The sequence below is a fragment of the Ammodytes marinus genome, assembly GCF_949987685.1.
Source record: "Ammodytes marinus genome assembly, chromosome: 25".
Classification (NCBI taxonomy): Eukaryota; Metazoa; Chordata; class Actinopteri; order Uranoscopiformes; family Ammodytidae; genus Ammodytes; species Ammodytes marinus.
The window spans coordinates 958,407-979,258 of record NC_137229.1 but is presented as its reverse complement, the minus strand read 5'-3'; the positions used below and the strand labels follow the sequence as shown (position 1 = coordinate 979,258).

The following is a 20,852-nucleotide window of genomic DNA, read 5'->3' as shown; positions in this document are numbered from 1 at the left end:
AGTATGTTTATGGGTTTTATATTATTTATTAACAATTATTTTCAATTAAATTGATGTATACATACACTTTGATATCATGTATTGATTTTTTTCACTATTTTAGGTTTACAGCGGCTTTAACATTTCATATTGTTACAGAATAATGGAAACCCCCATGAATTGTAGCTATTGTTTGAAACATACAGAAGCTAATTGTGATCTTGATAAACTAAACTGAACAGGCGGGAAGCAGAGCCAGGCAACGCGTGCCTCAGATCGCTGTGATCATCACGGACGGGAAATCCAACGATAATGTGACAAAGCCGGCGCAGCGCCTTCGACAACATGGCGTCATTGTGTTTGGCATCGGCGTGGGACAGGCTGACATGGTGGAGCTCGAAGACATCGCCAACCGGCCATCCAGCCGCTTCCGTTTCAAAATCGATAACTACCAGGCTCTGCAGAGGCTCACGGAGGGTCTGCTGCAAACTGTATGCATCTCCGCAGATGATCAGAGGAATGGTAAGGCTAAGGATCGTAGCAGTGATGTAGACAGTAGAAAAGGTTTATTATAAATAAGCTTTATAACATCTATGAACATTTATTTTTATAACTTTGATATCATATATGGATTTCTACTATTTTAGACCAGGTTTAGAGAAGCTTCAATTAGATTTTTGGAGGGCATCTCGCGACCCCCCACTTTGGGAATCCCTGATTGAATTGAGGGAGTTCTATCATTCCTAATGGTTGTTGTATGTTTTGGCCGTAGTGGTCTATCATAACAGCACATTTTCTTACTGTTCTTTTTGTTTTGTCCGATTTCAGCCTTGGCAGAAAAGTTTTCCGACATTTTCTTCCTGGTGGACAGTGCTGAGTTCCAGCAGTGGAGAGGCATCCTCACCAAATTGGCAAATCAACTCAACATCGGAGCGTCCGCAAACCGTCTGGGCCTGGCACAGTATGGTCAAGATATCAAGGTGGAATTTCTCCTCAACAAACACCAAACCAAAGACGAAACCCAGAAAGCTATTAAGACTCTCCGGCCGACCAGACGACAACCCACCGATCCTCGTAACCTTGGAAGCGCATTGCGGTACGCACGCACTCACTTTTTCACTCAAGAGGCCGGAAGCCGGGCAGACCAAGGCTTCCGACAGTACCTGGTTGTTCTAAGTGGAAAAAACTCGGATGACACTGAGTATCATAGGGAGTCACGCCTGATCAAGTCATCAGGAATAACTGTGGTGGGGATGAGCCTTAAAGCTGATGTGCAGGACACAAGTGCAATATCTACTGCATCGTACTCTTACCAGTTCAATAACAATGCTGTACCCATTCTGAAGGCTATTTTTGAGACGGAGGACGAGCAGAAAAATGTCACTGGAGGTAAAGATTTTTTCCCTTTCTACACGCATCCTCATCTCAGTTTGTCCATCATGTGTAGAAGCCAATAATGTATTAACAGCTGATGACGATCATTTCTCAGTTTTTAATGTAATAAAAGCAGATAATGCAGTAAATTGCAAATAACGTAATTAGATTAATGAACCAATAATGTCATAACCTTTTTGCCCATTTGGTTGCAAAAGCATTGCCTGGCTCCGCCCGCCTACCTACTTCCGGCCAAATTAAATTTTCCCTTCAGTAGTCAGTCTGGGTGTGCAGTGCATTTCTCAGTTTTCTCCGGCTAATCTACAGCCGTCCAATCAGCAAACAGAGCGAATGGCTGAGAACGATGACGTCGAAGTTGCGCTCCAGTTTCAGTTGAATGCTGCGTTCCTTTATACTCGGAAGAAGGAGATTTCCGACTTGGTAGTTCCGAGTTCCGACCTGTCTGTGTTCCAGTGCATCTGCTCGCAAAAGTATGGACGCCGACAACCTTTCTCGTCCAAATAACTAAAATTTAGGCTCTAGCAAGTAACCGTGCCAGGTACCGGTAGATCCATAGACTACAATATGTAGTGAAGTCAGAAATTTCCGAGTTCCCTGTTCAACTGGAACGCACCATCAGAAACCGACTCTTGACACACGTGACGACCAAACGTTATTCGATTGGTTGGCTAATCCAGAGTGGCACTGGGCAAATCCAATAGTTTTAAACTTCAACAGACACCCACCTCCAAGTGAGGGAACGTTTGCCAATTACAGCAGTTCCAGACCTTCTGTACAAATGAAATTAAGTACGATGGTCTGGTTGGACCAGGCTAGCAAAAGCTAGGGATAGTGCCCATATATGTCTGACATTTTGAATGGTGGGAGATAAAAATGTGTGTTGGACCCTTCGTGGACTTTCAACACTTAGGAACATTTCACTGGGGTCCCTGACTGGGATGGGTCGGAAAATAATCTAGGGGGGCTCTCAGGCCACCCATTACGAAATGGGAATTTGGGGATCCTTCCAGACATTTGGTGATCTAGTATGCTTATGGACCCCAGACTCAATTATGAATGATTGATTATGGTACATCAACACACAACCACCGTATACATGACAATGCACCCAGGGGTTCCCTAATGTCCGAAAGGAAACCCAAGTGTCAAAAGTAAAAAAAATCATTTATTTATTTTTAGATATTTTTTGGGCATTTTTATGCTTTATTGATAGTGCAGAGAGACAGAGGTGAAATGGGGCAGAGAGGGGAGTGACATGCAGAGAACGACCGCGGGCGGGACTCGAACCCGGGTCTGCTGCTGGGCCCGGCCCGGGGGGTACGCCCTACCAACTGAGCTAAGGGCGCCACTCGAGTAAATTTTTTACATATATATACTACATTCGGTTGGACATGACCCCCCCACCCCCACACACACACACACACACACACAAATATAAATGATTGATTATGGTGCATGTCCATGCCACCACTGTATGACCACGCACCCAGGGGTTCCCAAATGTCTGAAAGGATACCCAAGTTTACCCAAGTACCAACATGGGACCACTTAGGCACTTGGGACATTTGGTTCCGGGTTGAGGGACCTGTAGCCGACTTGGTACCCAGTGTGGGAGAAGGCTTACGAACTTTTCAGACACCGGGGTCCCTGACTGGGATGGGTCAGGGAAATGGGGGGCTCCACCCATTACCAAAGGGAATTTGGGGATCCTTCAAAACATTTGGTTATCTAGTATGCTAATGGACCCCAGACTCAATTATGAATGATTGTTTATGGTATATGACCATGCAACAACTATATATTTATGACCAATCACCCAGGGTTTCCTAAATGTCTAAAGCAGGGGTGTCCAAACTTTTTTCACTGAGGGCCACATACAGAAAAATCTACGAAGGGCCGGGCCACTTTGCAAAAATAACACATTTATCAGGACATGTAGCTGCTCTGATGTTTGGTTTCATAGTGTCTTTGTAAATTGTAATCCTTCTTCACGGCAACACTTTACTTGCACATTAAAAATATACATCCCCCCTCTTGTTAAATGCCATTGATACACCCAGTGTTTTCTGCTTTTACGTCTAATGTCCAGCTTGGTGAAAATAGTAGCCAGCTGAGATCCCGCCCCTCCAAGGGGGGTCCGGGGGTATGCCCCCCCGGGAGATTTTTTTAAGTTTTTAAAGTGAAATGCATGAATCTGGTGCACTTTGAGAGGGAAATTAAGAGGCTAAAGCTGAAGAATTTTGTATGAAAAAAAATGTAAACACTGTGTCAGATGATTTAGAAGCTATTGGAGAAGGACACATAGATTTTCCATAATAATATTAATTTAAATTTGAATATTATGCAGGGTCCTCTGGGATGGCCTTGATGCTCTTTTTCTTTTATGGGACATATTTCTCTGCAATATAATGAGTGCATTTAAAAATTAAAAGGGCCATATTACATTATATTTTTAAAATGTGCCAAGGGCCAATCAATCAGTTTTGACACCCCTGCACTAGTGGGTTAACTAAGAAATGCAAAAAAAAAAAAAAAAAAAATTTTTTTTTTTTTTTTTTTTTTTTTTTAAAGGGCCATATTGCATTATATTTTTAAAATCGGCCGCGGGCCAATAAAAAGCGGGCCGCGGGCCGCAGTTGGCCCGCGGGCCGTAGTTTGGACACCCCTGGTCTAAAGGATACCCAAGTGTCCAGAGTAGATTTTGACATATTTGGACTACATTGGACACATGACCCACTTGGGCACTTGGGACATTTGGTTCCGGGTTAAGGGACCTGTGGCTTGGTACCCAGTGTGGGAGAAGGCTTACAAGAGTCAACCCAACTTACCTGGTTCCCTTATAATGGGACATTTGGTGGACTTTTGTATTGAGGCCCTGGGTTCCCAAACGTCCAGTCACAGGTTGATGTCCAAATATGCCAAGTGTTCCCTGGATATTCGGGTATCAATCATATTTTTAGGTATCCTTCCAGAAATGTTGTGGTCATTTGAAAAGTGATTCACCAAATGGCTGAAGTGTTCCCTGGAGCTGGGGGTCACTGGGGACATTCTGCTAGTACCACCCTGAGTGTCCGGAGGTGCGGGGGATGAATGTGTGGTAGTCACCCACCCATATAGTTGACTCCACAATGCGCACTGACTTTTAGTGGGCCCCCTTGGTAAGTAAGGGGGCTGCAAAGTTGTTCACCCCGGTTCCCTTGTGCCCCCATATTAGAGTGTTCCTAGTTCGCTAGGGCAGGTGTCATGGAAGTGTTATACTTTATAGCCAATTCATAAAACTTACCCAATGGGCAAAAAATTATTTCGGTTTGGTTTGGACATTTTATTACATTATAGACTGTTATTAAATTATTGGCTGTTAAATCATGAAAGTTATCTAAATGGTTGAGTATCTAACAAATTCATTGTTCATAATGATTTTTTCACACACCCCTTTCACAGAATGCAAAGGAGCTAACAAGGCAGACATCGTGTTCATCATTGATGAGTCTGGAAGCATTGGAACCCCTAACTTCCAGATGGTGCGCAATTTCCTGTACTCAATTGTGAACGGCCTGGATGTCAGTCAAAGTAAAGTCAGAGTGGGCATTGTGATGTACAATGACAATGCCGAAGCACAGGTTTACCTAAATGCATTCAGTCACAAGAACGATTTGCTGAACTTTATCAAAATGCTGCCTTATCATGGAGGTGGTACAAAAACTGGAGCTGCCCTACAGTTCGCTCAGGAGAATGTTTTTGTCAAGTCTAAAGGAAGCAGAAAGGACCAGGGAATACAACAGGTGGCGGTGGTGATCACAGACGGAGAATCTCAGGACCAAGTGGACACACCAGCAGCTAATCTTCGTCGTGCTGGTGTCACCGTTTACTCGGTAGGAATTAAAGGTGCCAACCAGACCCAGCTGATACAAATGGCTTCTCATCCCACCAACACGCATTTGTTCAACGTGGAAAGTTTTTCGAAGCTACAATCGCTGCAGCAAAGTCTTCAGAAAACTCTGTGCCATAACATCATTAAGAAAGCGACCGCGGACCCTGGAAGAATAAACAAAGACGGTATGAACCAGTGTTGGCTTTTTTTATTTGAATATCAACCAGATAAATGGATAAAAATACTTAATTAGATCAGAATCTAAAGAGTAAAGCAGTATTTATAGCATAGGAATAGTTTTAAATTAAGTAGCAACACTGCAGGTGAATAGGGTAAAAGTTTCTAACTTATAGATGTCATCATGGCCATTAAAGATGTTTATATAGGAGATGGTTGTGTAGGGGAAAAACACAGAGGCTAACAGACAAGGTAAAGTCAAATAAAAACCTAATATGTAAATTTTCAACCTTTTATTTATACTGAAAGAAGAGATGTTATAGAGGCAAAATAGCCAACAATCTCGAATTGACCAGTGTTCGCTGTGTAGCGCCGTAATGTAAAGGAAATGTACAACTGATGCATTTTGGAAATAACTTTTACTACTTTTGTTTTGCTTTTCTAGGCTGCTTGCAAACGGATGAAGCAGACATATTCTTCCTGATTGATCACTCGGGAAGCATTGAGTACATCGACTTCAAAGATATGAAGAAGTTCATCCTTGAGTTCCTAACTACCTTCCGTGTTGGGCCACAGCATGTCCGCGTGGGCGTCGCTAAGTACTCGGATTCACCAAACTTAGAAATTGATGTGACAGACCATTCAGATTCCAAGACATTGGGGAAAGCCGTCGAGGCTATTGAACAGAAAGGGGGCGGTACAGAGACAGGAAAAGCACTGACATTCATGGGCCCACTCTTTATAGAAGCAGAGAAAAGTCGACATCACAAAGTCCCACAGTTTCTGGTGGTCATCACTGATGGAGAATCCAGTGATAAGGTCAAGATTCCTGCAGAAACACTCAGAGCACAGGGAATCACTGTCTACGCCATTGGAGTGAGAGGCGCAGTTGAGGCTCAGTTGTTAGAGATTGCTGGTGATCCCGCCAAAAAATTCTCCGTCAATAATTTTGACGCTTTGAATCCCATCAAGGATGACATCATCAGAGACATCTGTTCTAAAGAGGGTAAGGAGTAAATGATCTAGAATTTAAAGTGCAGGTCTACCATCTTCTATATGTGGCATTTAAAGGGCAACACACACCAGCTGATAGTAGAGAGCATGTGTTGACTAAAACAATAATTCAGGTCAGATATGTGACTCAAACCCAGGCCACCCTTCAAGCAAATAACCAGACCACTGATGTCATGACCTCTGCTTGTTCTTTTCTGATAAAAATTCCCTGACACTTCTTCTTTGAAGGGACCATGTTGATATATCAGTAAGACACATTGAATGTGTTACACCAATTTAAACTAATATTATCCATAACATAGTTGGTGTGTGTTATACTTTACCTACCATTGAAAGGATTCTTTAGGTTTGGATAGATTTAGCATTTCTTGAAAATAGCATTAATGGCCTCAAGACAAGCAGGAAATAATAGGAACACCACACTAACATGTCTCTGATACTGTGTCCACAGCTTGCAAAGACGTGCCGAGCGACCTAATTTTTTTGATTGACAGCTCTGGAAGCATTCACCAAGACGACTTCACGACAATGAAAAACTTCATGATATCTGTCATTAGCAAATCTGACATTGGAGAGAAAAATATACATGTTGGTGTCATGCAGTACAACACAAACGGACAACTGCAGTTCCCCCTCAACCGCCACTACAGCAAACAGGCTTTGATTACAGCCATCGATGGTATTCAACAGCTTGGTGGAGGCACGCACACAGGTGGGGCCATCTCAAGTGTGTCGCAGTACTTTGATGCAGCCCAAGGAGGGCGTCCAGACATCAGGCAGAGGCTGATAGTAATAACAGATGGTGAGTCCCAAGATGTGGTCAAAGGCCCCGCTGCAGCTTTGAGGGAGAAGGGAGTGTTGATCTACGCCATTGGAGTGGATGAAGCCAACAGCAACCAACTGATTGAGATCAGCGGGTCACCAGACAGGATGTATTCTGAGAGGGACTTCAACTCTCTGAAGGGCTTGGAGAGCAAGATCACCAATGAGCTCTGTGATCCAGGCAGAGGTAAGTAAAGACTGGGCCTGTACCAAAGCATCAAGTATGTCGGTAATAGAGCATGACAGTTTGGAACAGTTGTTTTCTTGTAGAAACTAGAACTAGCGTATGGTGGTTGCCAATTGCCAACGGTAAAAGTATGTGTGTACGTGGTGGTAGGCAAAATCTTAAAGAAGGTAAAGCTCCTAAAAGCTACAATATGGTAAAAGTAAATGCGACCTAACAATATGTAAGGTAGCAGTAACCTTTGACCTCCAAAATCTAAATCATCACACATCAGACAGGTATCAGGCCACGTATTGAGTTGGACAAAACCCCCACCAACGTAAAAACACCCCCTTTGTACTTTTGAATCGAAACGCAATGGGCCAAAAGCACAGGACCAATGTTACTTACCATGTAAATAAGACAGCGTTGGCGTTTTATATGAATGTCTGAATGGGTGATGACTTTGAGGATTTATTCTAATGTTATAATTCCCTCAACGTTTCTTGCTAACCTTGCATCTGATCTCATTTGCTCTTTTTCCTTTAATGTCCAACCAGAATGTAAGAAGATAGAAAAAGCTGACATAATTTTCCTGGTGGATTTCTCCAAGAGTATCAGCCAGGCAGAGTTTGGAAGCATGGAGAAGTATATGATCTCAGTGGTGGACCAATCCTCAGTTGGCAAGGACCTGACTCGCTTTGGGGTCATTCTCTATTCCGATGACCCTACATCTGTTTTTTCTCTAAAACAGTATGACAACAAAAAAGATGTTTTCAAGGCAATTAAAGGTATGACGATCAAGCGAGGAGACACCTACACTGGCAAGGCTTTGAAATACTCTTTGGACTATTTCAACAGTCAGTGGGGCGGCCGGAAGTCTCTCAATGTGCCACAGATTCTTATGGTGATCACGGATGGTGAAGCTACTGACCAGTACAGTCTGGAAGAACCCTCAAAGGCCCTGCGGGACAATGGAATCGACGTCTTCAGTATCGGAGTTAAAGGAGCCAACCAGGCAGAGCTGAAAATCATGGCTGGTGACGAATCAAGAGTTTTCTTTGTGAGCGATTTTAATGCCCTGGAATCCCTGTACAAGATGGTTGGTCCTGCCCTCTGCAATTCCACCAAGAAACGTAAGATACAAAAAGTGTCATATATATATATATATATATATATATATATATATATATATATATATATATATATATATATATATATATATATATAAATAAGATATGCAATGATTTTAGGCATTAGAAAGTTAGCCTACATCTCCTAAACTCAGTTAATGTTTGAAGATTTTTAAAGTCAGTTCTTTCAGACCAACAGATAACTGGTGAACCTGGAAGTAACCACGTAAATATTGTTTTCAGCAGAATTGGCAATTTGTGGCGATTTTTTAAATCAGAATCAGAATCTTTTTTTTATATCAGCAAAACATACATGATGATACTGATTTACTTGAAATAAGCAAATATTAACCAATTATATAACTCAACGTCATTGTAAATGAGGGTCACCCCTCAATTGGTCTCTCGAGGATAAATAAAAGTTAAATGAAAAAGATGAAAATGAAAAATATCATCCTAGCTAGCATTGGGCTGTTAAAAGAATTGTGTTATTTGCTGAAATGATTCATTTAGATATTGTTCACAACGGTATTATCAACCAGATTAATATGATATGGCATTGGTCCAAGGAAGCTAGCCTCCAATCAGAGTATATTTGACAGTTAAAAGCTACCAAACAAATTTAATTGAGTACTGAGGCCTGAATTGTGATCATAGCCTTGAAATGTGTTAAGTGTAGGTGGCGAACTTATTTGGTCATAATGTGAATTAATGTCCTCTCTTTGTCTCCGCAGGTTGTCAAAAACAAAAAGCTGATCTGGTCTTCCTACTCGATCAGTCCAGCAGCATTCAACCGGATGACTACAAACTCATGAAGAACTTCACGATAAATATAGTGAACCAATTCATCGTCAGTGAAGATAACGCTCGTATAGGACTTGCTCGGTTTAGCACAGGCTTTAGGGATGAGTTTTACCTCGACAGGTTCCACACCAACGAAGCTGTGAACGGTTACATCTCTAATCTGGAACAGAAAGGTGGAGACACTTATCTGGGAGACGCCCTGAAAAAAATCAAGGAATATTTCCAAGCGTCCCGTGGCGGCCGTAAATCTAGCGGGATCTCACAAAACCTGGTGATCATCACAGACGGTGAAGCTCACGACTCCGACGACATTGAAGATGCAGCTAACCATCTCAGGTCTATAGGAATCCAGATGTTTGTCATCGGCATTGGAAACATCCATGATCTGGAGCTCCTGCAGATCGCTGGTACCCCGAAGAGGTTGTTTACTGTGAATGACTTCAAAAGCTTGGAAAGTATCAAGCAAAAGGTGATCGACACAATCTGTGATCCTGAAGTATATCCTCCAAGCACAGGCGAAGGTGAGTTGAAACCCGGACTCTGACTCCCTGTCCGTCCCACAATATTCCTCTGTGTGTATGATTGCTAAATGCCTTGTTTCCACTGCCTTGATGGATAGGGAAATTAAAAGGTATGGTTTAGTACGTAACTGTACCTTACATGTGGCTTGCGTTTTCACTGCCGACAGTACCCTTAACTGGTAGGCTGGGTTTATGCTGAATGGCGAAAGCAACAGCAGGTGCATAAGTATCATGACATCATACCAGCGGGACCAGGCCCCCAGGAGCAGCTTCTTATGCAACAATGAGCTTAGCTTCCAATCTTAGTATTACCGATATTGCCCGTTTATTGCAGTTCTTGGTCCCAGAAGTTGACCCCGCTATCAACTCCAATACAAACGGGGAATCAAAGGCTCATAATTATCCTAAAATCCTCCAAAAAATATTTGGTCTGCAGCAAAAACATCTGTAGTGAAACAGATTGTTGGCAGTTTAGGGTTCCTCCTATGAAAGGGCCCAGTGCACGGCTCACAATGAAACAGGTCTGACTGTAAATAAGCTTGACTTTGGTGTTTGAGGTTTTTGTGCATGATTATGTACTCTAGGCACTGACCATATTTTGGGGGCTTGAGGTCTGCTCGTATTGACAGCGGTTCGTGAGATCACATTGCACACTGCTCTATGGGTCCCTTAACCAGGACGTATCCACCTCAAATTACACCATGCGCCACTGAACAACTTTAAATAGAAATGAATAGGACGCCATTTTAAGATCTGGCATCCTTGTTATAAGCCACCAATGTTATTTTCTCAAAACACATGTTGTGTCCTTTAAATACCTGTCGCACGGAAATGACAATTCAGTCGACCAATCAACGGACTATACCCTCTTAGAACCGATTGATACCCCAACCAAAGGGTGACCAAGACAGGTATGTTTTTTTTTGGTACCCTTCCCAACTTTTGACAGTGGAAACGCAAATAATTGTGTGCAGGTACTGTACCAAACCAAACGTTGCTGCTGAAGTGGAAGCGAGGTTTAAATTTACAGACTTGTTTCCCTTTGATACAGGATGCACCATTGATATCGCCATGGGATTCGATATTTCTCGAGTAAGAAATCCTGGAGAGAGGCTGATCGAAGGCCACACCAAGCTCTGGACTTTCCTTCCAGACATTGCCCAATATGTCACCTCAGTATCCAACCTGTGCTGTGCCAAGACGGACACTATCGAAATCAAAATCGGCTTCTCTCTGGTCAATCGTGACGGGGTTGTCTTGGAAAACTTTGAGAAGTTTGACAGATACAACAGAGACTTGGTGACAAAAGTTATGACCTATAATTTGAATGAGCCAACTTACTTCAACACTGCCCTGCTTCAGTCCTTTGCAAAAAAGTTCAAAGACGAATCCAGAAGTGGCACGAAAGTGAGTACAAAGTCACTTGCACAATACCACTCATTCAGTTTTTTATTCTGTCGACATTCCAGTCCAAGAATTAAATCAAAAATCAAATCAGTTTTATTTGTATAGCCCAATAAAATAGACATTTGCCTTAGTGCGTTTTATATTCCATACAGTATGACACCCTGCCCTTAGAACCTTAGCTTGGCTTGTATTGCAAAGACATTTTCATTATGTATTATTATTATAGATTTCAGGTAGAACTAGAGTGTGTGAATTTGTAGGTATATTTAGCTTGTCGTCACTATGTCAAATTGTGACATCCATATTGTTTTCTCCTGAAGTTAACAGAAGTGAGTGTATTTAAGAATTAAGGCTCATTAATGCTCCCCGAAATGAAGGTTAAAGGGGACATATTATACTAATTTTCGTGTCTTTGTCTTTGGAATTTGGAAACTGCCCCCATGATTGTTGGTGGTACTGTAACATTTGGTCCGTATCCACAATCTTTCAGGAAATGTGCAGAAATACGAATGAATTGACAAAATATATCTAACATACAGCATACATTTAATTTAAAGAATAAATAAAATTTTAGACAGCAACTGATGACATTAGATTTGTTAGATGTTGTGATTCAAAGGTGAAGACTTTGGACAATTTTGTATAAAGTTGAAGGAGTCAAGAAAAGTGCTTCTAATTGATTTGAAGTATCCCGTTGTGATGTGTTTTAAAGCCGAACCACAAATGTAGGAGAAGGTAAAAGGTGTCCAGTCAGTCACTAAATACTTTTCACTCTAACTTTGATAATCCAGTTAAACCATTTATTTTACAGAAATTTTAATATTATGACTACTACCACCCCCCTTGTCCAATTCTCCATTGTTTTGTCATTGGATATATACTGTATGTTTATATTCAGTTGGTTAATTCTTAGTTGAATTCTTATCCAGGAAAGTGAAATGATTTTGTTATATTTATGTGTCTTATGTGTGACTAACATCTGCCATCAGGTGCTGGTGATCTTCTCAGACGGACTCGATGAAGATGTTTGGAAACTGGAGGAAGAAACAGAGAAGCTGAAACAAGCTGGTAAAAACTGGTAGAAGTTTTTGTATGGAGATCAAACATGACCACACTTTGCATTTGTTAGTCAATTTACACAAGGCACATTGGAATTTGTCTTTTCGCATATCCCCTCTCAAGTTAACCGACTTTTAAGTTTAAGTCCAGCACTTAAATATTACGTTCAGAGTGCTAAGAGTGCAATAGATGTCTTTTTTGTATAAGCTAAAATCTTATGAGAGATTTTGGATCTCAATTCTAAAGAAAAAAAAATCTCGATCCACATTTTAGCAAGAATCGTGCAGCCCTAGTAAATGGGTCGTGGGGATCAAACCACCCACCCTTTGATCATTAGCCGACCCGCTCTACCACCTGAGCCACAGTCGCCCCGTGACAGATGAATGCTATTGTCTATTGTTTTGTTTTTTGCAGGCATCAACGCGCTACTGGTGGTCGCCCTGGAAGGAGCGCGTAACCCAGCCGAGCTTCAGATGGTCGAGTTTGGACGAGGATTTGACTACAAACTTCCACTCAACATCGGGATGCACAGTGTCGCCCACACCCTGCTCAAACAGATTGTAAGTCCTTGATGTCACTGGAGCAGTTTGGGGTTAAGTGTCTTGCTCAAGGACACAATGGGATGGTGGGGGTAGATGTAATAGCAGCCACCATTAGTTACTGCTAACAGCCTCCTGTCCGGTGCTGGGGATACAACCAGAGACCTCATGGTTACTGGGTGGAATCAGAGACCTCATGGTTACTGGGAGGAGGAACCAGAGACCTCATGGTTACTGGGAGGAGGAACCAGAGACCTCATGGTTGCTGGGAGGAGGAACCAGAGACCTCATGGTTACTGGCAGGAGGAACCAGGGACATCATGGTTACTGGGAGGAGGAACCAGAGACCTTGTGGTTCCTGGGAGGAACCAGAGACCTCATGGTTACTGGGAGGAGGAAACTCTCAAACCTAGGACATTCTACCACCCAAGATATTGTTATTGTTTATGGAAAATCCCTCTCATCACTTAGTCTGTGTGTTCCTGTGGTGACGTGTCCGTTTGCAGAAATAGGAAACCAGAGACAGGCCTCAGGGAAGTGTTGTTTGGGGAAAATTTCGCAAATGACTCACATTGCTAAAGAATTAACCGCTGACAAAGTAAAGAGAAAAACAAGAATCCAGTGAATTAAAGTGGGTTTAGCTTTTCTAACAACTTACTCCTCATTTTAAGACACAGCTGCCAAAACCTTGAGATGGTGAAGAGATACTATATCCTGTATGTCTTTTCAAAATGGCCAGAGCCTCTCAAATCTGTGGTCATAAATCCATATTACTATTTAACATATGATATGAAGGCACGTAATTAATTTGCCGTTTAATTTACGATTGTCTGTGTAAAATGGTCATTAATTGTTGAAAATTTCTGAAAATAAAGGTTTGTCAAAATAAAAATAAAAATATGTCTCTGTCTGTCTGTCTGTTTCTCTCTCTCTCTCTCTCTCTCTCTCTCTCTCTCTCTCTCTCTCTCTCTCTCTCTCTCTCTCTCTCTCTCTCTCTCTCTCAGGACACAGTATCGGACAGGGTTTGCTGCGGCGTCATGTGCAAGTGTTCGGGAAATGAAGGCGTCCGTGGTGGTCGGGGCGGCCCGGGAACAAAGGTGATACACAATCTCTACTTGAGTGGATCACAGCACAAAGAGGAGAAAAACTTATATTCAACTCACTGTCACTCACACAAATATCACTCTAAATACATGATTCTAACATCAAAACGAAGGGAATATTGTCCCAGTCGCACACGTGAATACTGTAACCAACGGACCAAGACATCTGGATCTGCCAGCTTCCAAGTGACAGAAAGTCCAAGCAACTGCCCCATAGGCTCCCACATGACATATACTAGACATTTCTCGAAAAACACACAAAGTACAACATTTTCAAAGGGCTCTTTTTCCGCACATTTTTTACACTACAATCTTAATCTGCTTCTCACACTATTGGCATTTTGGCAAGCATCAGCTTATACAGCTCTGGAAAAAATTAAGATTTAGAGGCATATTTTTGAGTAAAATGAACATTTTGACTTTATAATATAAACAACTGACAACATTTCTACCAAATTCACATTAAAAATATTTTGATTTAGAGCATTTTCAATAAGTAATGTAGAGATAAAGATTTAAGAGAAAATCCAGTCTGGTCTCTTAATTTTTTTCCAGGCCTGTATATAAGCTCAGTACTGATAATATTACCAATGTTGGGATAAGCAGCAAAGGCACAAGCTAAGGCAAAGGCACACCATAAAAAAATTAGGGAATTTTCTTGTTTTTATCATGTATATATTTTGTGTTAGTTTTTCTTCCTCTGACTGTGTTGTGTGTTTTGTGAACAGGGCGTGTCTGGACAGAAGGGTTACCCAGGTTTCCCAGGAGAGGAGGGCACAGCTGTGAGTATCCGTTTAACACTCGTTAACTCATCAACAATCATTTGAAAACTTGTGATTTTAGTAGTTAAACTGACGACTGGGGATGCATTGTTCAACATTGGAAGAGTTCATTAAAAGCTGTATTGGAATAAGTTTCAAACTAAATAACTAAAATCCAAATACTTATCTACAAATTTTGCTTAGAAAAAAAGTCAATAACTCCTTCAAATTAAAGTATTATTATTGACATGAATCATTCTCTTGTTTGTTTGTTTTTGTTTAAATGTGTGTGTGTGTGTGTGTGTGTGTGTGTGTGTGTGTGTGTGTGTGTGTGTGTCTTGTCTATCGGTGTGTGTGTGTGTGTTTGTTTGTTTGTTTGTTTGTTTGTTTGTTTGTTTGTTTGTGCGTGTCTGTCTGTCTGTCTGTCTGTCTGTGCGTGCGTGTTTGTTTACAGGGCGATCGGGGGCCTCCAGGACCCAGTGGACCTCAGGGTGTTCAGGGCTGTTCTGGGATCAGAGGACCAAAGGTAAAAATCCCCTTCCAACTTTAGTAACTTTTTATCTTCATGTTTTTATTGCCTTTAAATGCAATTTATTTTAATCTTAAAGGTGCTCTGAGGAATTTTCAGTTTGTTTTAATTCTAGCAGCCCCCTTTGGACAAAAGTGGTAGTGTTTTTACCACGTCAGCTATTGTTACTGGGTGAGCGTAACCCTGAACAAAGGCAGTAAGAAAACCTATATAAAAATAGTATTATTTGCACTGATGGTCTCGTTTTCCATAAAATGTAATTTATGATCACAAAACGAACATTTTGACTTTTTCAGAAACATTAAAAAATTCCTTGTATCACCTTTAACAATTCGACTAATATTTGTTTTGTTATTTTTTTAATTCCATTTCAACATTTACTTATGTCTTATTTTTCATCAATCAATCAAAATGTATTACAGCACGATTAAAGAATAACAATTTGTATGCCCCTTTAAAGCACTTTTGAATTGGTCTGAATTGTGCTGTAGAAATAAACTTGCCTAGCCTTACATGATTGTATGATTATTATGATATATGTGATTTTAATTATGCTTATCATTTGCTAGTGTATGTGTATGTGCTGTCTAACTGTTGCTGTTTGTGTGTGCAGGGCTTCAGAGGTCTCCGTGGAGACAGGGTGAGTCAAACCAGCCGGAATGTTTAAAGTTAATTATGTGAGGAAGTCCTGTGACGATTGTAGCCATACAGAGTAATGGTTGGACAAACATTAGATGGATGGATGGATGGATGGATGGATGGATGGATGGATGGATGGATGGATGGATGGATGGATGGATGGATGGATGGATGGATGGATGGATGGATGGATGGATGGATGGATGGATGGATGGATGGATGGATAGATAGATAGATAGATAGATAGATAGATAGATAGATAGATAGATAGATAGATAGATAGATAGATAGATAGATAGATAGATAGATAGATAGATAGATAGATAGATAGATAGATAGATAAAGGCTAGGTGCAATAAGCAAATTATTCAACCTTTTTGGTCAGTATTGAGTATTACAAAAATAAAACTGTCTGAATTAAGATTACACCATGTTTTTTGTACTTAACTATCTATGTATGTGATTTTGTGTATATGTCATAAAAATAAACTAAACAAAAAATATATATATTTATATAATTAAATTATGCAATTCTCTTCCAACCCTACAGGGCAGCAACGGAGAGGATGGACTGGACGGAGTCAATGGAGAACAGGTAGACCTACCAGGGTTTTTTTTAAAGAGGAACTATTATGCTATTTTTCAGTCTAACTTTGGTACTGCAGTTTAGCCTTTCTGGAAAAAAGTTCTGTTTAGAGCCTAAACACACACCCCCTAACTGCCATCTGGCCGCTGTTTGAACCTGGCCAATCAGAGAAGGCCGGTAACATTTAGCATGACTGTATAACATTATAACAGCATTTATAGGTCAGAAAATATGAAAAAGCATAATAAGTTTCTCTTTTAAGGTTTTTTGCTTATACTCAATTTTTTCAAAGATTATTTTCCAATTTACAGTTATACATCCAAATTTACATTTGAAATAAGATAAGTACAAAAATACTTCAATATATAATAATATAATATAATATCTTCAATAACAATAAAATTAATACTGTCAAATGTTGTTGAGAGACAGAGGACCTCTGTGTTTGGGTTCATTATGGAGTAAATGTGCACGGTTTGCTCACGAAAATAACTCATTAAAGTGATTTAAAGTTATCTATGTAGGCTACTGTATATAAAAAAATATTTTACAGTTTGTAAGCTGGTTGTGTTTTTTGCGTTTACAGGGAGTGACGGGGAAGGAAGGCAGTCGAGGAGAAAGAGGACACTCCGGAAACTCAGTAAAATAATATTCTTATATGTTTCTATTTTCGCATCAAGTGAACATCGATGTATCTGTATGTGTGACTTGAACAATGCAGAGACAAACCACAATTATTCATCAACAAATACTTCAAGTATAGTCATTTTACATACATAATAAGTAAATAAATTATATGTTTTTAGAGAATATACTTGTTAGAAAATGTTAGACCATCACCGTTATATATTCTGCTTTTTTACGTCATTAATTTCAGGCTGGAACTTGTTCATTGTTTTAATGTGTCAAACCTTTAACTTAAAGTATCTACGAGGAACTTTGTAATATTTCTGAAACAGTCTTATTTTCCTTTTAAAGTTCTCTTCAATCACTTTAACACAACTTCAACTATAGTAATTTTAAATACTTAACAGGTAAACTTAATTATGATTCATGTTTTGATTTTTATTGCTGTTACATGTAATTTATGATCATCAGAGGAAAAATTATACTGTTACAAAAATATCTAAAAGTTCCTCGTAGCTACTTTAATGTGAAGTTTGAGAAGGTTTAAGTTTTGATTGACTAGTGTATTTGTATTTGTCTTTAGGGAATCCCGGGTATCAGAGGAGAGGCCGGCATCAAGGGCCAGCGTGGACTGAGAGGAGATCCGGTGAGTTTCAACAAATTCCTATCTAGCTTATGAGTCGTAACATGTGAGGGGGTCGCTCATGGTGTATTGGTTAGAGCAAAAATGAAAGAATAAAATGAAACTTTGCAACGAGAGAAATAAAAACTAAGCATTACAAAAAATGAAATGTAACCTTGCAGAAAGAAAACACATAAGTTAAAAAAGGTATTATAAATCTAAACTTGTGGTGTAGTTGTCATCAAGTCAACTTCGTGGACAATTTCTGCAATATGTGCCAGACTTAAAATAAGATAAGATGAAATAAGTAATATACACAACAAATTAATTCTAGATAGTGAACCAGGTAAGTCAAAACTAAATAGACAGACGGACGGACGGACGGACGGACGGACGGACGGACGGACAGACAGACAGACAGACGGATCCAGATGGATCCAGATGGATGGATGGATAGCTAGATGGACAATGTGCGGACTGAGTATAAATATGGAATGTTAAAAGTACTGATTTAGGTGGAAAGTTTCCCTGAGAGTCTCTTATAAACTGGTTAGCTTGAAAAACACAAAGAGACCTTAGCCTTAAGCCTTACCTACTCAAAGAACACATTTGATAACACTACCACACAGAATAAATGTTTTACACATGTTTTTAGAAAAGTATGTCCAGGCGTTTTTCCAATAAAAAAAAAATCCAGTTTGTAGCCTCCAATAGACCCTTAGTAACCATGCCACATACAGAGAATAATAGCTCATAAAAAGTTATGATTTTGGGGCTGTAATAAATGCTTTAGGCTAGAAAACAAGGAGTGGATTGTTCCTGCTAATAGTGCCATGATTTGCATAGAATTACCACCTGTTTAAAGACCTACTTCACCAGTGGAAATATGAAGGTGTATTGAACTCTGAGATCCTATGTAGTATAAATGTGCAAACATTTTAGAAATCGGTTCATCCTAGCCTGAGAAAAGGCAGAAAGAGTGTTTTATGGTCTACCTGTCTAACCCACACATGGTAAAATGTAGGGTTAGGATTAACAGGACAGCTGGGCCAAGGGAAGACAGAGGGAACACTGAGGGAAGAATTATAGGGATTTTATAATGATAGAACACCGGTTCCATATGGGTGAAGTATTCCTTTAAGTACTGTATCCACAAAATACTTTTGTGTGCAATCACTAAAACACCCACACACAGTTTGGCAGCTGAGTATAACATGATTATTTAGTTTTTAATTGAGTAAGTGGTTATTTTACCAGTGTTTCGTCTTAACAAAGTAACCGTGGCTACAAGCACTCTAGGGGGGCGGATTTCACACAGATAAACATGATTTGATATTTTTTTTCACTACTCTGAAACACAAATATCAACTTCTAAAGCACTTCCATCAACTAAACGTTCCATAATCATTCTCAGTACTATTCTGAGGGTTATTACAGAAGGATTTGTTCATGTGTTGTTCACTGTCTGATTTTTGAGACATTTTCTACTTGAAAACATTTTGAAAATGCATTTTGAAAAACGCATAAATACCAAGCTTATATTTTTTCTTTTTTCTCTTCCAGGGAGAACCGGGCAGAAGCAACACTGTCCCAGGTCCAAAAGGAGACGCGGGGAGCCCAGGGTTACCGGTAAGACACTGGATTTGAGCGGGGTTGGGGTTGGGGGTGCTCTTGGTGTAGTGGTTAGAGTTATTTGATTTACAATAAGACCAATTTGTACCAGCTCTTGGCTTCGGTGTGTGTCCAAAGTGTATAATTCAGTCTATAATTTGGCCCTGAATCTTATTTAATAACGTAGTTTTTTCTCAACATTATTTGATATATTTTCTGATGTGTGAATCTACAGGGGGCACCTGGACCAGACGGGAAGGTCGCTGAGAGTGGAGTCGTTGGACAACCGGTGAGATTTCTAACTTTCATTTATGAAAAATATCTACAGACACACTAAGGCCATAACTTAGTTTAATTTGCTTCTTAATACTTTTTAGTAGCATTTTTGTTTCACTTGGTTTTATTTATTGGAAACAAGTTTAGTTTTCCTTTTATATTTTATTGGTATTAAAATTATTATTATTTAAAAAAAAATATATATATAAAAATATATATTTATGTAATTTTTATTTTCCTTTTTAAAATGAAAATAAATATTTATTTCAGAATATTTATTTTGAAAAAAAAAAATTATTTTCATAAAAAAAAATTACTCTTTTTTCCTGTTTTGTTTTCCAAGACTTTGTAACATTGTTCTATATTTAAATATAATAATATTTTAGATGTTTCTGTATCTCTACATTGCTATACAAATATATAAATAAAATAATTTAATTAAATGTAATAATGTTTTTCTGCTGTTCAGGGTCCGAATGGAAGAAGAGGTCCACCAGGTGAAAACGTAAGAGATCTGTCACTGGTTCATTTTCCAAGAAATTTGATTAAATAGCAAATATTGTTTAAATTCTGGTTTTATTCATTTAGAATTCCTTTATTGCTGACTACACAAACATTTTCCACACGTTTCGTATTTTTATAATTTTTTTTTAAATTTGATTTCGTATTTTTCCTCTTTATGTAACTTTTATGTATTGCTATTAAAATATATTAGCATTATATAAAATGCGTTTGTTTGTGTGTGTGTGTGTGTGTGTGTGTGTGTGTGTGTGTGTGTGTGTGTGTGTGTGTGTGTCCGTGTGTGTGTGTCCGTGTGTGTGTGTGTGTGTGTGTGTGTGTAGGGCCAGACCGGAGTGCCAGGAGAACCAGGACTCCCGGGAATTCCAGGTGCATCCGGGCCTCAGGTGAGTGACAGACGTTTAAAGGAACAGTACGCCATGTTTAAATCTTAACTTAATATTTTTTAAGTAATTTTATTCTTATATTTAAACCTTCTTATATTCTAGAAACACTACACATGTGAAATGTATCTACAAAAAACATACTTTTCAGAAGGTTGACATTTCTGTGTAATATATTATAAATACTTTTTTGATTGGTTTTATGTAATATTCTAATATTTTGAGATACTGGATTTTTTTTTATTCCATGTGCTGTAAACAAAGAAATACAAAAATCCTCACATAGTTCACTTGGTGTAATAAAACTATATT

The 20,852-nt window shown here is 39.5% G+C and overlaps 1 protein-coding gene across 1 annotated transcript in view; it reads left to right on the top strand.

The window, feature by feature from the left end:
- The window catches only part of col6a4a (collagen, type VI, alpha 4a), a 69,907-nt gene that overhangs the window by 30,773 nt on the left and 18,282 nt on the right, over positions 1-20,852 (top strand). The window contains exons 5-25 of the mRNA XM_080053378.1: positions 222-501; positions 808-1,368; positions 4,816-5,430; positions 5,868-6,428; positions 6,888-7,445; positions 7,982-8,557; positions 9,289-9,879; positions 10,931-11,286; positions 12,276-12,354; positions 12,760-12,905; positions 13,889-13,981; positions 14,716-14,769; positions 15,203-15,274; positions 15,891-15,917; positions 16,467-16,511; positions 17,089-17,142; positions 17,713-17,775; positions 19,315-19,380; positions 19,598-19,651; positions 20,108-20,143; positions 20,481-20,543. Coding sequence (XP_079909504.1) covers positions 222-501; positions 808-1,368; positions 4,816-5,430; positions 5,868-6,428; positions 6,888-7,445; positions 7,982-8,557; positions 9,289-9,879; positions 10,931-11,286; positions 12,276-12,354; positions 12,760-12,905; positions 13,889-13,981; positions 14,716-14,769; positions 15,203-15,274; positions 15,891-15,917; positions 16,467-16,511; positions 17,089-17,142; positions 17,713-17,775; positions 19,315-19,380; positions 19,598-19,651; positions 20,108-20,143; positions 20,481-20,543 — 4,950 coding nt within the window. The remainder of the gene's footprint in view (positions 1-221; positions 502-807; positions 1,369-4,815; positions 5,431-5,867; positions 6,429-6,887; positions 7,446-7,981; positions 8,558-9,288; positions 9,880-10,930; positions 11,287-12,275; positions 12,355-12,759; positions 12,906-13,888; positions 13,982-14,715; positions 14,770-15,202; positions 15,275-15,890; positions 15,918-16,466; positions 16,512-17,088; positions 17,143-17,712; positions 17,776-19,314; positions 19,381-19,597; positions 19,652-20,107; positions 20,144-20,480; positions 20,544-20,852) is intronic.